This window comes from Hemiscyllium ocellatum, chromosome 14 (assembly GCF_020745735.1).
Source record: "Hemiscyllium ocellatum isolate sHemOce1 chromosome 14, sHemOce1.pat.X.cur, whole genome shotgun sequence".
Lineage (NCBI taxonomy): Eukaryota > Metazoa > Chordata > Chondrichthyes > Orectolobiformes > Hemiscylliidae > Hemiscyllium > Hemiscyllium ocellatum.
In genome coordinates, this window is record NC_083414.1 from 50,350,487 (window position 1) to 50,371,871 (window position 21,385).

General features: G+C 42.2%; 1 protein-coding gene across 1 annotated transcript in view; it reads right to left on the reverse strand.

The window, feature by feature from the left end:
• The window catches only part of LOC132822377 (RING1 and YY1-binding protein-like), a 96,324-nt gene extending 75,079 nt beyond the window's left edge, over nt 1–21,245 (reverse strand). The window contains exons 1-2 of the mRNA XM_060835712.1: nt 20,907–21,245; nt 19,796–19,930 (exon numbers count right to left, since the gene is read on the reverse strand). Coding sequence (XP_060691695.1) covers nt 19,796–19,930; nt 20,907–20,932 — 161 coding nt within the window. The 5' untranslated portion in view covers nt 20,933–21,245. The remainder of the gene's footprint in view (nt 1–19,795; nt 19,931–20,906) is intronic.
• Nucleotides 21,246–21,385: the final 140 nt, after the last annotated feature.

Here is a 21,385-nt window from a genome sequence, read left to right on the forward strand (position 1 = left end):
GACATAGGCAGAGCCACAGGGCTACACAGTCGTTTTTGCTGCATTGGTCAATGCTGGCTAGTTGATTTGGTTCAATTTCTTTCAAAACACATTGTAGCAGTTAGATACAGTTCAGTGGCTCACTAGGTAATTTTGCATGGTGGTTAAGAGTCAACCTGATCTAGAGTCACAACTAATCTAAACTCTGAAGTCTTTGTGGGTTTTAACTGCAATTTCTTCTGTCAATTTCAGGTTAGCTTTTATTGGTGGGACTCAAACACATGTTCCCAGAGCTACAGCCTATGTTTCTGGATAACAGATTCAAAGACAATACCACTACTTCACCACTTCCTCGATATGTTCCCACCACTGGCAGGTGGTAAAATTACAGCATTCACGTTAAAATGTTGACTGAATGGAATATGGATTACAAGCTGAAGTGCAAAACATACTAAACAAAAGCTCAAGAACTTCAATAATGCATACCATGCAAGGTAATACCACCATTTATGTTCAGACTAAATGCCACAGAACAACACAATGCTACCCAGCTAAGGTTTACCAAGAACTAAATTCAAGCAGCACAATCCAAAACAGCGCTTTAACCCTTTTGTACTAATTCAATATCTAATGCAATTTGTTACATATAAATTATCTACAAATGAACCATAGTTTTAGCTTTTAAATACGTGTTCTGTCAGTTTATTTCCCACCTTTCAAAAGGAGGCACAGCAGATTACGACAGGATCCAATATCATTTGCAAGGAGCTATAAACAAGAATTCAAGATTAATTGTTAAACAGATACATACACTTCTACAGGGACAAAAGTGAACCCTCTCAATTTGAGATAGCTGAAGTGCGACAATTTGACTGCTGTCAAGGCTTAAAAACAATAAAACAGGACTTAACTGTGAATACAATATACCAAAGTTAGAAACCACCTTGTTTAGCAGCAACAAGCAAGCTTGAACAGTTTGGAATTGGTACACAAAAAGGAGATTGCATGCCAATTCAAAGTTCCTGGAGGGTAGAAAAGTATGGCACAGAGACAAATCCAAAGAAAACAGCACTAGAACAAGACAGCATATCACAAGCAGATTGAGTAATTCCTTGAGGCAGAGGAAAAAGAACATTGGCATGCAGTTAAACGAGCTAAGACATATGAGTGAAAAAGTACAAGTCTTATTAACTGTATGAAATGGCATTAAGAGATCATTGTTTGAGAAAATGTTGCTCGACCAAGAAATGACGTAGCCAGATTACTGAATTAGCTAGCAACTTCAAAGACTTCCAAGCACCAAACCAAGCCAAAAATGGACCAAAAATATAGATCATCTGACAGATGAGTAACCTCCTTTCCCACTAATTCTTAATGTAACAGTTGGGTAGTTAGTCTAATACACTGTTCAATATTTATTCCACAACCAACACAGTTTATACAGTCATTGAGCATGCTGATATTTGAATCTTACTAGGAACAAACTGACATCCATGTTTACCCAACTTACATCATGACTACACTTCAAAAACTATATTGGCCATAAAGCACTTCAAGTCTATCGGAGTTAATGGAAGTTCTAATGTAAATTGAAGTACTTTCTTGAATTTCTCAAGGACCACTTAATCTGCTTAGATAGGCACAAGAACGGTTGGTGACTAAATTTGCATATAAGCAAAGATCTAGGTTTAAAAACAAAAACATAAAACAATACTAATAGGGATGAGTCAATGTCAAGCTACTGCAAAAAAGTTTGAACAGTGTGATATCAAATGCGACATGTACAACAATATCTTAAAACAGTCCAACCGTTCACTCCTAGACATGTTTTACTTATGTCACACATATGGGCCCCAGCTATGCCTGTCAGACGTATGGCCCCAGCTAAGCCTATCCATGGGCACACGTATGGGCCCCAGCTATGCCCATCTCTTTGTTGGCTACGTAGAACAGTTGATCTTCTGTAATTACACCAGCACCACTCCCCACCTCTTCCTCAGCTACACTGATGACTGCATTGGCGCCACCTCATGCGCCCGCGAGGAGGTTGAGCAATTCATCAACTTCACCAACACATTCCACCCTGACCTTAAATTTATGTGGACCATCTCTGACACTTCCCTCCCCTTCCTGGACCTCTCCATCTCCATTAATGACGACCGACTTGACATTGACATTTTTTTTAAACAAACCCACCGACTCCCACAGCTACCTGGATTACACCTCTTCCCACCCTACCTCCTGCAAAAATGCCATCCCGTATTCCCAATTCCTCCGCCTCCACCCGTATCTACTCCCAGGAGGACTAGTTGCACCATAGAACACACCAGATGGCCTCCTTCTTTAGAGACCGCAATTTCCCTTCCTACACGGTTAAAGATGCCCTCCAACACATCTCGTCCACATCCCACACCTTCGCCCTCAGGGCCCATCCCTCCAACCGTAACAAGGACAGAACGGCCCTGGTGCTCACCTTCCACCCTACAAACCTTCGCATAAACCAAATCATCTGCCGACATTTCCGCCACCTCCAAAAAGACCCCACCACCAGGGATATATTTCCCTTTCCGCCTTCCGCAAAGACCATTCCCTCCGTGACTACCTGGTCAGGTCCACGTCCCCCCACGACCCACCCTCCCATCCTGGCACTTTCCCCTGCCACCGCAGGAACTGTAAAGCCTGCGCCCACACCTCCTCCCTTACCTCTATCCAAGGCCCTAAAGGAGCCTTCCACATCCAAAGTTTTACTTGCACATCCACTAATATCATTTATTGTATCCGTTGCTCCTGATGTGGTCTCCTCTACATTGGGGAGACTGGACGCCTCCTAGCAGAGCGCTTTAGGGAACATCTCCGAGACACCCGCACCAATCAACCACACCGCCCCGTGGCCCAACATTTCAACTCCCCCTCTCACTCTGCCGAGGACATGGAGGTCCTGGGTCTCCTTCACTGCCGCTCCCTCACCACCAGACGCCTGGAGGAAGAACGCCTCATCTTCCGCCTCGGAACACTTCAACCCCAGGGCATTAATGTGGACTTCTACAGCTTCCTCATTCCCCCTTCCCCCACCTCACCCTAGTTTCAAACTTCCAGCTCAGCACTGTCACCATAACTTGTCCGGACTTGTCCTTCTCCACCTATCCACTCCACTCTTTCCTCCCTGACCTATCACCTTCATCTCCTCCCCCACTCACCCGTTATACTCTATGCTACTCTCTCCCCACCCCCAACCTCCCCAAGCTGATCTCTCCATGCTTCAGTCTCTCTGCCTTTATTCCTGATGAAACGTCGATTTTGCTGCTCGTTGGATGCTGCCTGAACTGCTGTGCTCTTATAGCACCACTGATCCAGAAACTGGTGTCCAGCATCTGCAGCCATTGTTCTTACCATGTTTTACTTACATTTCAAAATAAACATATTACATTCACTTCCCAGGAGACAATTTTCATTGCATCATTGGCAGATCAAAGAAAGAAACTGATAATACTTATTAAATATTATTCAGGGGATTTAGTTTTTCATGTTTGGGCAAAAATTTATTAGCATTCTAGTTGCTCTCAATATGATTGTGAACTGCTTTTTTTTTAACTGCTACAGTCCATTTAACAAATACCTAGATTCAAACTACAACCTTGAACCAGAACTTCCAGTTGTCGAGAAATCGGATTTCCACCCTAACCCAATCTCTGCCTCCTACACTATTCCAACAAAGCTCAATATCAACTCAAGAAACAGCAATGCAACTGCTGTTTAGACACTTGCAGCCTTCAACACTCAACATATTCAACTTTTTCAAATCTGTTCAAATCATAACCACTGCCTAGCCAAGGAGTTTGCAGCATGTATTTGTAATAGTTTCTTAAAGCTCTCCCAGACTGCGACCAGCCAGAAAATGCATCATATTAGCCTTAGCATATTGATCTTGGCAGTACATAATGTGTCAGAAACAATTAAAGATCTCAGAATAAAGGCACCCCTACGTAGTAGCAACTACTAGGCGTTTGATTTTACATTCAGTTTGAAAAGGAAAAGAATGGATTTTAAAAATTAAGTCTTTGAAGTTAAGTCATTGCTGATGAAGAGCTTATGCCCAAAACGTCGAATTTTCTGTTCCTTGGATGCTGCCTGACCTGCTGTGCTTTTCCAGCAACACATTTTCAGCTCTTTGAAGTTAAGGGCAACTATGCAGGCATAATAACTGACACCTGCACAAATCAACCACACCGCCCAGTGGCCCAACATTTCAACTCCCCCTCCCACTCTGCCGAGGACATGGAGGTCCTGGGCATCCTTCACTGCCGCTCCCTCACCACCAGACGCCTGGAGGAAGAACGCCTCATCTTCTGCCTCGGAACACTTTAACCCCAGGGCATCAATGTAGACTTCTACAGCTTCCTCATTCCCCCTTCCCCCACCTCACTCTAGTTTCAAACTTCCAGCTCAGCACTGTGACCATGACTTGTCCTACCTGCCTATCTCCTTTTCCACCTATCTACTCCTCCCTGACCTATCGCCTTCATCCCCTCCCCCACTCACCCATTGTACTCTATGCTACTTTCTCCCCACCCCCTCAGGCTCTCCGTCTTTATTCCTGATGAAGGGCTTTTGCTCGAAACGTTGATTTCGCTGCACCTTGGATGCTGCCTGAACTGCTGTGCTCTTCCAGCACCACTAATCCAGAATCTGGTTTCCAGCATCTACAGTCATTGTTTTTACCCCATAATAACTAAGCTAGCTGAACTGAGCTGGGATAGTAGGCTAGAGGATTAATCAATAGAGAAGCAGGGGCAGAAAGTTAAGTACATTCCAACTGTAAAGGAAAATGCTAATGGAAAGATCCATCATTCAGTCAGAGATCGACAGCATTAAAAAGGCCCTTCAGTGCAAAACCAGTCAAAAACAATCTAATTATTCTCATGTCATTTTTCAATACTAGGCCCATAGCCTTGTATGCCTCTGACGACTTACCAAGTTATGAATAAAGTACATATTTGCACTAAGATGACTGACAGATTTGAGATTAGACAGGATAAGGAATGGCACAGAATGGCTAAAGGATTAATGCAGAGAGCGAAATTAGATTGAGAGAAAGCTCACTACAAATGTAAAATGGAGTAGCAATTGTTTCAACAAACATTTAAAAGGGAAACAATAAATAAAGTCAATACCATTTCTCTCAAAAGAGAATTAAGTGGTAAGAAGGAGTGGTAGATAAAGTTAACAAATGTCACCTGTCTTCAGGGTTGAGGATAAAAAATAGTTGCAAATAATGAGATGCAATGGAGGGGGGAAACTTGGTGCAATTGCAACACAGTGAAACAGCACTTAGTAACTTGATCATAGAATCATACAGTAGAGGCCCTTCGTCCCATAGAGTCTGTACTGTCAGAAATACACTACTACTTCACAAGTTCACTTTTCCACTCAAATACTTGTTCATCCAAGTATTTGAATTTTCCTACCTCAACTATCCTCCCACACAGTGCAGTCCAGACCCTACCATCCTGCAGGTAAAAGGTGCAATATTAAAGAGTTAACTAGCTCTGCTGACCTGCAGGAAATTGGATGCCCTGAGGTTAGGGTGGGATGCCTCTGATTTACAGATAAATTGTAACAAATTACAATATCATCTATTATCCAGAACTATTTACATGGCCATTTCTTTGCCAATCAGAGCTATTTACATTTTCATCCTCTATTCAGAAATCAATAAGAACATTATAGTTGGAATTCTGACTACTCTTGTAGTTAAAATACAATTCACACCAGATCTGGCCATTAAGGGATGATTTGCATTGCATTGTTTCTGAAGATGAAATGGTCACTGCATTGTGTCTTGAATAGCATGTGATATGGGGGAAAGGCTGGGGGTTGTCTTGTGGGCTTCCTAACTATGTCATAAAGAAAGGACTGTTTCCTTTGTTTGGGGAGAGCTTTTGCCACAACGCTGAAAGCCCTGCGAGGTTTGTGTTAAAGGTTCCTCCAGAAAGCTTGTACTGTCCTGTGTTTAACAAATTTGGTTGTTCACAGAAATTGGCATCGGCAGTTGCATCAGAAAAAAATGAATTTAATAAAAAGGGACTAACTCAAATCCCCTCTAAATCTCCTGCCTTTAAGATTATGCCCCCTTGTTGTTAAGACCTTTGGCCTCAGGGGAACAAATGCTTTGTATTCACCTAATCCATGCTCCGCATTATCTTAAACACCTCTATCAGGTCCCCCCCTCAACATACTCTGTTCGAAAGGAAACAAACCAAGCTTATCCATTGCTGAAATACTCCATCCCAGGCAACATCCTAGTTGAATTTCCTTTGCTCCCCTCCATTTCAATCACATCCTTCCTATCTTGTGGTGACCAGGACTGCAAACTATGCTGCAGCTGTTCCCTAATCAAAGTTCTGTACAGCTCCAACATGACTACCCTGCTGTTATAATTATGCCACAACTAATAAAAGGCAAGTGTCCGTATGCCTTAACTAACCTATTAACCTGTCTTGCCACTTTCAGGGATCTATGAATAGTAATCCCAAGATCCTTCTGTTCCTCTGAGCTTCCTCTTGTCCTGCCATTCGTTGGGTACTTCCTTGTCTTGCTTTTTTTTCCAAAGGGCGTAAATCACATATTTATCAAGGTTAAACCCCATCTGCCATTGATCTGGTCCTGCCCATTTGACCAATCTGTTTAAATTCTCCTCACTGTCAGTCACCTGGCCAATCTTTGTCTCATTACAAAACTTATCACTGCCACCCACCCACTCCTTCCCCAAAACATTCTCTTCTACATAATTTATGAATATCACAAACAATAATGAAACCAGCACCGACTCCTGTGATTTACCACTATACACTAGGCTCCAATCAAACAGCTTTCCACCATTACCCTCTGTCTCCTGTCACTAAGCCAATTTTGGATACAACTTGCCAAGTTACCCTGCATTCCATGAGCTTTTACCTTGTAAAAAGGTTCCCATGTGGGATCTTCTCAAATGCTTAGTTGAAATCCAGATAAACTACATTAACTGCACCACTATGCCGGCACGGTGGTTCAGTGGTTAGCCCTGCTGCCTCACGGCACCAGAGTCCCAGGTTCGATTCCAGCCTCGGGTGACTGTATGTGGAGTTTCCATATTCCCCCCGTGTCTGCGTGGGTTTCCTCCAGGTGCTCTGACTTCCTCCCACAGTCCAAAGATGTGCAGGTTAGGCGAATTGGCCATGCTAAATTGCCCATTAGACAGAGGGAAATGGCTCTGGGTGGGTTACTCTTCGGAGGGTCAGAGTGGACTTGTCAGGCTGAAGGGCCTGCTTCCACGCTGTAAGGAATCTAATGTAATCATACTCTCACCCAAACACTTGTTCACCTCCTCGAAAAATTCCTCCAGATTTTTAAACTATGAAATGTCAAAGTCATGCACTACCCTGATCAAACTTTCCCTCTTTAAATGGAGATTAATTTTCTCCATTATTTTCCCTACCACTGATGTTAGGTTCACTAGTCTCTCTGCTTCATGAAAAGATCACCCACTTGGTCCTCTTCTCCTTGATACACTCACATCTTGGGATTTTCCCAAATTTTGCCCACCAGTGTTTTGACACATCAACTTTGCTCTCCTAAATGCTTTGAGATCCGTGCTGCACGTCCTATATTCCTCCAGGGCCTCCATTCTCTTGCTCCCTTTTTATGCAAGTTTACAAGGCCCTGGATCCTCATGGACTTCAGTCGAGAGGTCTTTCAAAAAAAAAGGCGACTAATAAGATAACGGTGTTAATGCTTTGATGTAAAGTCATCCAAAATTTGCTAGATTCTGGAAAGGTTCCATCAAGCTCAAAGATAACCAACAATTTTTAACTCATCCACTCAAGAACGGAGAGGAGACAGAAAATAGCTTGATGTCTGCCATGATAAAGATTTTAGAATCACTTATGGAGGTCATAGATGGGTAATTAAAACTTCAAGGTAATCAGGAAGAGACATCATGCTTTTGTAAAATGGAAATCACATGTAACCAAATTACCTAAGTTCGTTGAAGCAATAACACACATTGAGGATAAAGGAGAGTCTGTAGATGTATTACACTGATTTACAGAAGATATTTGATAATATGCACGAAAAATTTATATCACAAACTAAGAACTCCTCGTCAGCAGATTATTAGCATAGACAGAAGACTGGCTGGCAGAAAACTGTGTTTTTTTTAATTGGCAGGATGAGATGAATAGAATCCTGCAAGGGTCTGTACTGGGGCCTTAGTTTGAAAGCAATTTATATCAATGACTTGGCTAAAGTAACAAAACCATGGTAGCTAAATTTGCAGATGACACAAACAGATAGTCAAGTTGTGAAAAGGATATGCGGTTGCAAATTGAAGTAAATAAAATGAGTAGACAAAAATCTGACATATGCGCTTTGTGGGAAAATGCAAAAAGTTATTCACTTTGGCAGGAAGGGAAAAAAAAATCAGATTATTGCTTCAAATGAGAACAATGGTTGAAATTCCCAAGTGCAAAGGAGTCTAGATGTTTTGGTGAATGAAAAATAAAGTTAGTATACAGGTACAGGAATGTCATCCTTTATTACAAAGAGGAATTAAAATAAAATAAAAAAGGGAGAATGTTATGCTTCAATTATAGAGGGCATTGGTGAGATTGCATCACAAATATAATGTGCAGCTTTGATCTACTTAAGAAAGGATGCAGACGCATTGGAGGCAACTCAGAAGGTTTACATGATTGGTGCCTGGAATGAGCAGATTGTCTTAAAAGGGTGGACAGATTAAGTTTGTTTCCAGTGGAATTTAAAAGTGGCAGATTTAATTGAAGTATACAAGATCCTGAACAATTTTGACAAAGTGGATGTCGAAGGGAGGTTTCCACTCATAAGTTAGTCTAAGACTAGGGGGCGCTGTTTAGACAGGAGGGATCACATGTATTGTCATAAGAGGAAATAAAATCCCATCTTAAGTTTGAGAAACTTTGGATGCCTCTACCTCAGAAGATAGTATAATCATTAACTACTTTTACAGTGAAGATATATACAGAGGAACCTCGATTATCTGAATACCAATTATCCAAAAATCGGATTACCCGAAGGAGATCTCCAGGTCCCAATGGAAACATTACATCAAACACGTGTTTCCAAGTGATTACCTCTTTTGTTTACAGTGATTAAACAGGCACCGTCTCCAAATGACTGTCTGCCCGCCCTCTCTCTCTCTCTCCCCACACCTTCCCTGAAGTTCTACACAGGGGTGTACCCTAAACCCCCCTTCCCTCGATGATCTCTCCAAAATTGCCCTGTATAGTGCAACGGTGGAACCAGTCAAAAAGTTGCAGTAAAACGTTGAGAGAGAGACATTGTGGCTGTGCGCGCGCTATTTGGAGACTTACCCCACAAAGGCAACTGCAGCAATCTTGTTGGTGTCCAGTCCAGTTGGTGTCCTCTCCGGCTGCCCCGGGGTGTGGTATTGGACAGGGGCGGGGGGGGGTACGCGGTTGGATGGGGGCAGGAGCAGGGGTGCAGTGTTCGACAGGCTTGTGGGCAGGTGGTGCTGGGAGTGGTGTTGGACGGGCTTGGGGGCAGGGGGCCAGTATTGGGGGCAGTGTTGCACGGAGTTAGGAGGCAGGGTCTTGCGCAGTGTGTGCTGCTGCCTTGTCTCCTGAATGGAGAGCAGACTTTAAAAACTCCGAGCCCTAGGGGTAAGACATTTAATCGATTACCCGAATCAAATAGTGCCGGCCGTCACAATCGGATAATTGAGGTTCCCCCTATTCTTCTTAAGCAAATAAAGCATAGTTTCAAGGATTGATGGGAATGTGGAATACGAGACAATCTCATTGAAAGGCAGAGCAAGCTCCTTCATGTTTGTATCCCTTTAGCTTTGTACTATCGTGCCATCGTCATTTAATCTTATCTGCTTTTTGTCCAGCGCCTTTTATTTTCCCCTACTTCCATACTTGCTTCAAGCCTGTTGCATCTCTAACTTTGTTTCAGTTCTGATGAAATGTCCATCATTTACATTAACTCTATTTCTCTCTCAAGATATGTACTGATTCATTGGGCATTCTCAATACTCATTTCCTATTTCATATTTCCAGTATTTTATCCTTGTATATCATGCAATTTGCATCAATTCAAAACGTTGAGTGGGATGTATACAAATCCAAGATATTATATTGATCTGAAAGAACATTTTAATGGCACCTCGTTCATTAAAATATATCTGTGCATCATACTATATTATGGATGGTCCGATTCTTTAGGGCAGGCAGCTGTGTCATCACCGGCATTGCAAATGCATTAATAGTGCATGCACCCCTGCAGTTGTGATGGCAGCAAATGTTGCTTTTTCATGGAAGATTTGTTTTAGCTCTTCTAAACATAAAAGGTTATTGTATTTACTGTGCAGATTTACACTACACCTATAGCCTTTTTTGTGCATTCTAGTATAAATGCAGTCAAAGTTGAACCCACCAAATTGAGATTCCCTGGATTTCAGAACTAGAATGGAGACATCAGCGTAGTTATTTTACATAAAAACCATTGGCAGAGTGCATTCCTGCCAATCTGAAGTACAAAAGCACACCACCCACTTGGACAAACAATAGTGGACAAGCCCTAGAAAAGCTACCTGACCTGACTGCCTTCCAGCATTTCAACAGATTTACATTATTAATATTTTGTTCAGAAGGTTTCCATTTTTAAACAGGGATTCCGCATTTTCCAGATTGTAATTCTGCTTTTGAGGCTAGAAGTAGATTCACTCCTGTGAAGGCCAGAAATAATTGAAGGAGATACAAATAATTCCATGGACTTCAATATAGCTTCACAAGTTAAAATTGATACAGAATCTTACTATTAAAGTAATGCACTGAGAAATATCAGCAAGCATCAACTTACTGCATACTATCATGAATAACAGAAATTTCAAGTCCATGCATTTTGAAGTGATCAGGTTTATTTAAATCTGCTAGAATTACACTGCGCAATTATTAAATATCAAAGTAAAGAAAACAGTAGCACCCAAGAACCTAGAAGCTTGCATTTTGTGCTGTCTTTTGTACCTGATCACCTTTAGTTTAAGGATAGCAATTATATTCATATTATTAACAGCCCTCTCTATTAATACATGAAAATAATAGTTACACCACAGGAACAAAGGAACCTCAACCATGCAATGCCAAGTAAAAGTGAAAAGCTAGATTACAGCTGTTTTCATTATGAACACAAATCTCTTCAAAAACTTATGGTAAACAGAAGTATCCATTACAGTTCTCAGAAAACAAACGCTTGCCTCAAAGTTTCTGCTTCAATCTTTTTCAGTGAGAACAAATTCAATTCTTAAAGCTAAGTGTGCCTGCTAACCAAAGTTAGTTTGTTAATTCAAACCTACAATCTCATGGAAAAAGTTAATTGTGATATGCATACATGCAGAGGTGAAGTTGTAGGTTTGGTAGCTGTGGCAATGTTGCAGCAATGCCAAGGCAGCATGTTGCAAAAATACATCCAGTTTCACAAATCACGTAAAATATTTTAAAATACAGATTGTTGGAAACATTAGCAGATAGTAATCAATTTTTGACTTTTTAATCCAATATATTCTCAAATGGCTGTCGACCACAGATGCGACAATTAATGGGAATAAAGTGTTAGTACAATCTATAATGATCATAGGGTTCAATGACCATGTCAACTGGTTAAATATCTCACTGTTTTTTCTTACATGATCTGAACTTTAAAATAGCACTGTCAAGTTTTCAAGGAGCCAACATGTCTTATAAAAGCAAATTTAGAAATTCAAAATAAAATCTCTTTCCAGGTTTCCAGCCTTCCCAACAAACTTGTTCATGTCTAACAGAAATGGAAATATGCAGTAAAAATTGCATACTAAAATTAACATGTTTGTGCTAACTTCAAATATCCAAATTGCCTTACTGGATGAACTACAAGCATAATTACCTCCAAAATAGTTGTTAACTATCAACTGAAGGAACATCCATGATGTACAGGGGAAAAGAAACAATGCAACATACAATAATAATTTCAATTTCTTATCCGGAAGTTCTAGAATAGAAATTAAACTGCAAGGTAAGGTGCAAAATTATCACAAAGGAGTACAGTCTTGAGCTTTGAGTGGAAAAACATAGCATCTACAAATATATTACAGGAAGTGAGTACACTCAACTCTACAGGGAGCCCTCTTCCTCGAACAGTGTGCAATTACACTTCACTGTCAAAATGTGCACTCAATTGTATTCATACAAGAAACTGTTATTCCACGTTCAGTAGGATGCCCAATGCCTTAAACTGCTCCCATACAGCTAGGATTTGAAAGATTTTTCGAATCTACTTTTTAAAAAATTTACTTAAATCAATTTGAGGATATGCCAACCAAGTCTAAAACAGAGATTTTTGCTAGAACAATGAAATTAAAGTAACAAAACTTTGTCAAAAGACATCCTTGGAGGTTAAAAAGTACTGAAAAAAAAAGTTACTGCACACTCAGTGCAGACATTTGAAATTTCACTTTGACACATCAACCACATTATTCTAGTTTTGTAAAGCTGGTACCCTCCACTTTCTATTACCTATCATGTTTTTAAACAATGACAGTATAAAAGGATCAATTTCAGTGATTCATTTAAACAAGTCTTTTAACACTGCAAAACAGAATTTCCCAAAGCAGAGTAGGACATAAAGAGATCATGACAATTAGAAGTAAACAGATAAAAAGGAGAAACTGTATTGTTTCATTCCGAAATAAAGACAAAATATTCAATTATTTAGCCACTGACAGAAATTAAATTCAACTGTTAGAATGGGTTCCAACCACAACCCAAATCAGCATTTGCAATAAAGTCAAAGACTCAATTGAAAAACATTAAGCAGATTTGATAGCTTGCAAAGTACATTTAAAGACAAATTTGCATTTGTATAGCACTTTTTATTACCTCTGTATTTGGGAACAAAGTACTTTTTGCAGCATAGTCACTGTCATAACAGAAAACAGAGCACATAACCATGTGCCACAAATAGCAATGTAATAATGACCAGAACTGAGAGTAACACTGAGGAATAAAGGTTTTAATACTGGCCAGAGCAACAGGCATCTTTGCCTGCTCTTCTTCAAAATGTCAGCAGGTAAGCTTCTGTGAACCTGAGGATTGGCAGGGTCTTAATGTCTCACTGAAAAGATTACCCCAGCTAATAGTGAACAAAAGTGACAGCTTAACTTTTATGCTCAAGTCCTTCAAGAGAACTTGAATCTTCAACCTTCAAAAGCAAGAGCGTGACCAATAAAGACACAATTGACAACATTTAATAACTCGAAAATATGTTCTAGCATCACTCAAATTTTGGTTAATTGTGTTTGATAGTTATAACCTGATCTAAAAAATGACAAATAAAACATACCTTGACCATCCTCCAATTTCCAGCCTTCATCCAAAGTGATAAAGGTTGACAATTACTTTCCCCACAGCATACCAAAATTCTATTCTCACTTATAAGCAACTAGTTAAGATTCTTTCATCCTTTTGATTCTCAATTTTGAACATATGGGCATCAACCTAAAGGCAGTAAAAACAGATTTGGTTACACTGTGCCTTAGTCCTTTCCAACAAAATTGCATAACGTCATAAGTGCTGCTGTAGCCCTTGTTAGAGAAAAAAAACAGCAAATTAAGTTTTTCACTGCACCCCAAAAGGACAACTCACATTGCACCACAAATCATAGGATCACATTCGCCCCATAACAATAGACCGGTGAACCTGACATTGATGGTGAGCAAGTTGCTGGAGGGAATCGAGGGGGACATGCTTTACATGCATGTGGCAATGTATGGACTGATTAGGTATAGTCAATATGGCTTTGTGCATGGGAAATCTTGTCTCACAACTTGATTGACTTTTTTGAAGAAGTAACAAAGAGGATTGATGAGGACAGACTAGTGAAAGTGATCTATATTGACTTCAGTCAGGTGTTCGAAAAGGTTCCTCATGGGAGACTAGTTAGTAAGGTTAGATCGCATGGAATACAGGGAGAACTAGTCATCAGGATACAGAACTGGCTCAAAAAGGTAGAAGACAGAAGGTGGAGGAGGGTTGACTTTCAGATTGGAGGCCTGTGACCAGTGGTGTGCCACAAGGATTGGCACAGGGTCCACTGCCTTTCCTCATTTATAGAAGTGATTTGGATATGAACATAAGACGTAAAGTGTACATGACACCAAAATTGGAGGTGCAGTGGACAGTGAAGAAGGTTACCTCAGATTAAAACAGAATCTTGATCAGATGGGCCAATGAGCTGAGGACTGGCAGATGCAGTTTAATTTAGATGAATGTGAGGTGCTGCATTTTGGTAAGGTCCAGGGGAGTGCTGCTGAACAAAGAGACCTTGGAGTGCAGGTTCTTATTTCCTTGAAAATGTGTAGTCACAGGGGATGTTGAAGGCAGCATTTGGCATGCTTTCCTTGATTGGAAAGTGCATTAAGTACAGGAGTTGAGGGGTCATATTGTGGCTTTGCAGGACATTGGTTAAGCCACTTTTGGAATATTATGTGCAATTCTGGTCTCTTTCCTATCGGAAGTATGTTGTAAAACTTGAAAGGATTCAGGAAAGATTCACAAGGATATTGCCAGGGTTGGAGGATTTGAGCTACAGGGAGAGGCTGAATAGGCTGGGGTCGGGGGCAGGGGCACAGATGGGGGTCAAACGGCAGGCGGGGTTGGGGGAGCGGATGGGCGGGGAGGGCGGAGTGGGAACGGGCGGGGTTGGGGGCAGCGTCTCATACGCAGAGTACTTTTGCTTAATCTCCTGAACGGGGAGCAGACTTCACAGAAAACACCGAGCCCAAGAGGAAGTCAATTAAGCAAATAATCAATTTTTCGAACAAAATAGCGCCCGCCATCTCATTGGCTAATCGAGGTTCTTCTACGTGCTATAATGCAGGATCAATTAAGGTAGAATAAGGAGGATAGCAACTTTTGATGAATTTTCTACTCAAACTCAAGGGCAAGAATATCAAATACCTCAGCTTCAGCCAAAAGCAGCAAGCTCAGATTTGTTAAACATGACATCTATACAGCATATTTAGAAACAAATGATAAGCACATAAAAAGGGAGGACATTCAACTCATCTTGTCCATGCTGACACAAAGACATCAAGATGCCTTTCCTAATCCAAACTTCTTGCACAAGAGGCATAGCGCTGCAGCTTAGAGCAATTACAGCACAGTTACATTTTAAAGTGTTTACAGTATTTGCCTCCACTCAGGCAGCAAATTCCAGACACTCACTACCCTCTGCATAAAAATGTTTTTCCTCACATCCCCTCTAATCCTTCTACCATTTAGCCAGACCCCTGGTTTTTTAAACTCTGTTTTGGGAAATAGAGTGGACAGGAGGGACCTCTCTCTACTCAATTTTGTACACCTCAATCAAACACCCTTCAGTCTTCTCTGTTCTAAGAGAAACAACCGCAATGTCTCCAATCTCTCTTCACAATTTACTAGCCCCGGCAACATTCTAGTATATCTTCTGCACAGCAGTTACGTCTTTATTGTAACATGGTGACCAGAACTGCACAAAATACCCCAGTTGTGGCATCAGTGTATTATATAGTTTCATTAGATCCCTACTTTTGTATTCGCACTTTCCGACCGTATCTACTTGTACTGCTGCCTTTAAAGATGTGCAGTTGACACCAAAATCTCTCCACTTCATCTACTCCGCACAGTATATTTCTGTCTGCGCGTTCCCTTTCACTCTATTACCTCCCTAAATGCAATACTGCACACTTACAAGTTAAATTTCATCACCACTTTCCTACCCATTCCACCAACCCATCTATATAATTTTGAAGTTTAGAGTTTTCCTCTACATAGCCAATTTTTGTACCATCTGCAAATTTCCTAATTGTGCCCAAGATCAAGGCTATTTAACCCAGGAAACATTCAAAGCCAGGGCCTGTTTCCACATTGTAGACAATCTAATACTACTTTCATATAATAGAATTCTGATTACGAAATTTCCTATGAATCTGAAGATGACTAGTTTAGCCAATTTCATGGCTTATGATGCAGAGCGGAAAAATGAAAGGTCCCCACATCAAATCTTCATAGGTAGATGATACATTTCAAAGTCTAGGCCTCATGTACACAAACACATCCCAATGCACCTCAGCCTGAAATAATAAAATGACAACTGTAGACTTTGAAGTTAGATTTCCTTTTCAGGCCATAGCTAAGTTCAGTTTGGTCTAGTTCAGCCTGAGCAAGTGACCAAGAGAGGAATTCATAGTGAAAGGGAATGAGTGCCTTTTTGTCACTGGGAACACAGCTCAGCACGTGGCGAACTAAAGTTGTGTGCATTGATTCAATTCTGGCATCTCCGACCTTGATGCTCAAAGCCTGGGTTCAACCCTGGCATCTCCAATCTAGATATGCATTGCTAACCATGCCTCGGTCCGTATCATCCCAATCTCTGTAGCACCAGGTCTTCAATCAACTCCCACACCAGAAACCCGAGCAAACAAAAGTTTAGGCTGACATTTCAAATATATTAATTCAAAGCATGTGGGCCTCTCCAGCTAAGCATTTACTATCCATCCCTATTTGCCCAGAGGGCTGTCAAGAGTCACATGTAGGCCAGACCAGATAAGTATGGCAGATTTCTTTCACTAAAAGGAAGCGCAATACAGAGAAGGCATTGCTTTGTCAGAAGTACAACTTTTTCAATGGGACATTAAATTGATGTCCTTTCTTACACACACAGGTGAATACCTTATGACACCATTTCAAAGAAAAGTTATGGCGGTAACGCTGCTGTCTGGTAATAGGGATTTGCAGCACGGGAACATCATTTGACTATCATGCTTGTTTGAGGGGCACTGCTATATGCAAACAGCCTGTCATGCTTCATGCATTACAACAGTTAATGTACAAGAATTAGCTTTTAACACTAAGACACAGGAAGATTTATAAAATGCTAACCTTGCATAGTCTGCAATCTAAATTCAATAACGAGAGAACAAGCAGGTATTATATGCTCAATAACATGATTGGTCATTTTGAAAAACAATCTGTATTTTCCACCTACTAGCCATGAAATTTGAAGGGGCCCAGCAATAATTGATAAAGCATAGCACTGAGAAAAGCACAACACTTTCAGGCAGGATCAGAGGAGCAACAGAGATAACGCTTTGAGCAGGACTCATATTCAGGAACCATGCCCGCAATGTCGACTCTCTTGCTCCTCAGATGCTGCCTAACCTGCTGTGCTTTTTCCAGCACCATGCTTTTATCAACTGACTCTTAAGCATCTGCAGTCCTCACTTTCTCCTAGAGGACCAGAAATATCCAACTGATCTAATCAAATTCAAACAAGTGGTTTTTTTTTATTTACTTCATGCCAGTCTGGGAACAATTATAATTTGTGTTTCGATTAAACTTGGGTTATTCTCAAGAATTCCAGTTCTTCAACCACATTTGTTTGACTTACATTATCCAAGCAATGTCTTTATTTCAAAATTCTTATCCTTGTTTTCAAATCCCTCTATGGCTTTATCGCTACAGTCATAGAGATGTACAACGTGGAAACAGACCTTTCAGTCCAACTCGCCCATACTAACCAGATATCCTAACCTAATCTAGTCCCATTTGCCAGCACTTGGCCCATTTCTCTCTAAACCCTTCCTATTCATCTACCCATCCAGATGCCTTTGCATTTTGTAAATGTAGCAGTCTGCACCACTTCCTCAGACAGCTTATTCCTTACAAGCACACCCTCTGTGTGAAAAAATTGCCCCTTAGGTCCCTTTTACATTTTTCCCCCTCTCCAATCACAAATCTATTCCAGCCTCAAAACCCAAATCTGGACCTGCCAATTCTGGTCCCAAATGTCTCCACAATTTGATAACCCTTATTGTAAACTGCTGAAACGCCAAGCTCTGGAATTACTTTACTATTGCATGTCCCTCTTTTCCTTAAAAGCTACCTCTGAACAAACTTTTGGTCACTGTGACCTAACATGGCAATTTGTGGCTCGGTGTCATATTTGATTTTACAATGGTTGGGAGATTGGATTTCATTATGTTAAGGTACCACATTGTGCAACTTGTTATTAATACAAAAATGCGAATTAATAACATTGCCTTTCCCAGTCAAACAGCATCAATGCTTCAAAACTTCAGTGTTACTTATAAAATGCTGCTTTTACTCACAAAGTAATTGGGAATGCAATGCAGGACTTAATCTCACAAATCCAATAGCACAACCACCTGATGAAGGAGCGGCGCACCGAAAGCTTCTTCAAAAGCACACCCGGCCAGTGTGCTTCCAATTAAACCTGTTGGACTATAACTTGGTGTTGTGCGATTTTAAACCCAATAGTTATATACATAATAGCAGGGACAATTCTGTCTTCCCGGACATTCCGCGTATTTTATTTAATTTCGAGAGATAGCTAGTTAATTTTTTTGTGACTATTGTAGTAGTATCGCGGCACTGAATGAACGCACTGAAAAAGATGTATTCCACCGTGACGCTTCTACACACAACATTCTCCATCCTCACTGTCCCATGGGATAGCAGCTACGCCAGTTCATTGAATCTGGAAGCGTGGCCCTCAGTCAGTCAATCACAAAGTCTTACACCTCAACATTCATCACTTGGGAAAGTACAGCAATAAATTTTATTTCCATTTATTTGTTAAAATCTAAGTAAATGTGCATCCAGCACGTCAAAATAATGTAAAGAGACAGGGAAAGGTATTTGTTTGCATAGTGGAGTAAATACTGTCCAGTTACGGCTCTTATAGCATTGTGGCTACTTTTTCATGCATCAGTTGCTTCTGCAGAAAACAGAAAACTTTCTGAAAGTGTTCCCCACAATGAGTTTCAATCACTGCGTCAGATAAAATCGTAACTCGGCCACATCACAATAAACAGCCCACACAGGGATTTCTGCAGAAAGTCAATTATTACTCACAGTTGGAAGCATGTACAGAAATGTCATCATTTTAAAAAGAAGAGAAAAATATTTTCGTAAATGACGACAATCACAGAAGTTTGTAAATGCAATTCCTGAAAACCTTCCACATACTAATCACTTTAAGTTCAGAGGTACAGTGTCAATCACTGAGAAAGTAGAATTACTCAAACCATTGGTAAATGATTTACTTGAAGCTATGACGTCTGATAAAACTGGAAATACACACAAAGAGAAATAAATCCTCACACTGCTACTCCATGCATTGTGTCGCTACGCAAAAAAAATACATTAACGAAAGCACCAACCTCTGTACACGAGCTACAATGGCATATTCAATTTTAAACCTGTCCAAACACAAGCTGATCATTTCACGTCGACGTGAAATTCTCAGAAACCAAGAGAATGATAACAGCAATTTACAACGAGCTGGAGAGTTAACATTCTGAAACCTCCCCTCCAAAAAAAAATCTCATTTCTCAGTCACGATCCTATTCAAGTCCAGACGCCTGCCATTTACGGCAGAATATCACGGCAGCCCAATTCCTACCGTGTAATTTATGTTTTTTTTAAAAAAATCGTCCAAATCTACAAAAGGTGGAGGAGGGTGCATTATATAACCATCCTATTACAAAGCAAGACAGAGAGAAAATACAACAGAATGCAGCCCGGCCAGGGCAACACCAAAAAAAAATCAACAAGTCTGGATTCAGCCAGTATTTAATTATTTCCAGACACACAACCTTACTACCGCTACACACACCCACCAAAAATAAAACACAGACACACACAAATCAGAATAGGGCAACAAATAAAAAGCACCGATCGCTCACCGTGTGGACGTCCCTTTCCGTACATCACAAATGCTGCATTTGAAAGCTTCCGCACTGTTCCTGTAGGTGCAGACACTACAGTCCCAGAAGCCGTCCTCGGAGCCAGGTTTGGCTTGCCTCTTTGGCCTTGAAAAACTGCAATAAAAACAAAGAGGAAGAACAGCATTAGATCTCGATGTACACACAAGACTCCGACATTGCTGCAGACGAACAGAGTGAGAGAGAGAGGGAGAGCGCCGCTCACCTCCCATCGCCGAACCAGACACACACACAAAAAATAAATAGCCTGTTTTCTTTCCCACCCTCCCCTCCTTACACACACACACATAGACAGAGACATCCCCACCCCCCCAACACACACACACATAAACAGAGACATCCCCACCCCCCCAACACACACACACATAGACAGAGACATCCCCACCCCCCCAACACACACACACACACATAGACAGAGACATCCCCACCCCCCCAACACACACACACACATAGACAGAGACATCCCCACCCCCCCAACACACACACACACATAGACAGAGACATCCCCACCCCCCCAACACAAACACACACATAGACAGAGGCATCCCCACCCCCCCAACACACACACACACATAGACAGAGACATCCCCACCCCCCCAACACACACACACATAGACAGAGACATCCCCACCCCCCCAACACAAATACACACATAGACAGAGGCATCCCCACCCCCCCAACACACACACACACATAGACAGAGACATCCCCACCCCCCCAACACACACACACAGAGACATCCCCACCCCCCCCAACACAAACACACACATAGACAGAGACATTCCCACCCCCCCACCACAGACCCTTTCTTGCAGCCGGCGCCGCTGATGGTTCCCCCCACTCCTCCCGTCCGAGCCCAGCCGCCATCGCTGCACGGTGTGTGTGAGTGAGCCTGGCCCGGCCCGGCCTGGCCCTGCTCGGCTCGGCCCCGCACAGGCCGGCGACACTCGGCCGGAGGTGGTGGAGGAGGAGGAGGAGAGGCGCACGATGCCGCCGTCACCGCCATTTAAAGGTCTCCCCTGGGCCGGCCTGGAGCTCCCTCTCTCTCTCTCTCCCTCTCTGTGTCTCTCACCTGTTCGGGCTCTTCTTGTCCCCCATGCCGCCTGGGAATCCTATCCAGCAGGAGGGGACACAACCGGAGCGACAGGCTTCTCCCCCCCACCACCGATGCAGCGGGGAGGTGGTGGGGTTAGAGGGGGAGGAGGGAGAGGGAGAGGGGTGGGGGAAGGGGAGGGGAAGGGAGGGAGGGGGAGGCGGGCGGCAGGCAGGGGACGAGGTAGTCGGGAGGCTGGGGGGGGGGGGTGGAAACTGAAGCCGGATTCCAGATTCCGGAGCCCGGGCGAAACGAAGCGGCCAACCGACCGTCTGTGGCTCGAGCGCCAGCCTCCGCAGCGAGAGCGAGCGCCGCACGTGACCCGGCAACCGCCAATCAGGCCGGCAGGAATTTAAAAAACCTACCGCGGGGGGGGGAGGAGGAGGAGGACGAGGGGAGGGGGGGGAGGAGGAGGGACGAGGGGAGGGGGGGGAGGAGGAGGGACGAGGGGAGGGGGG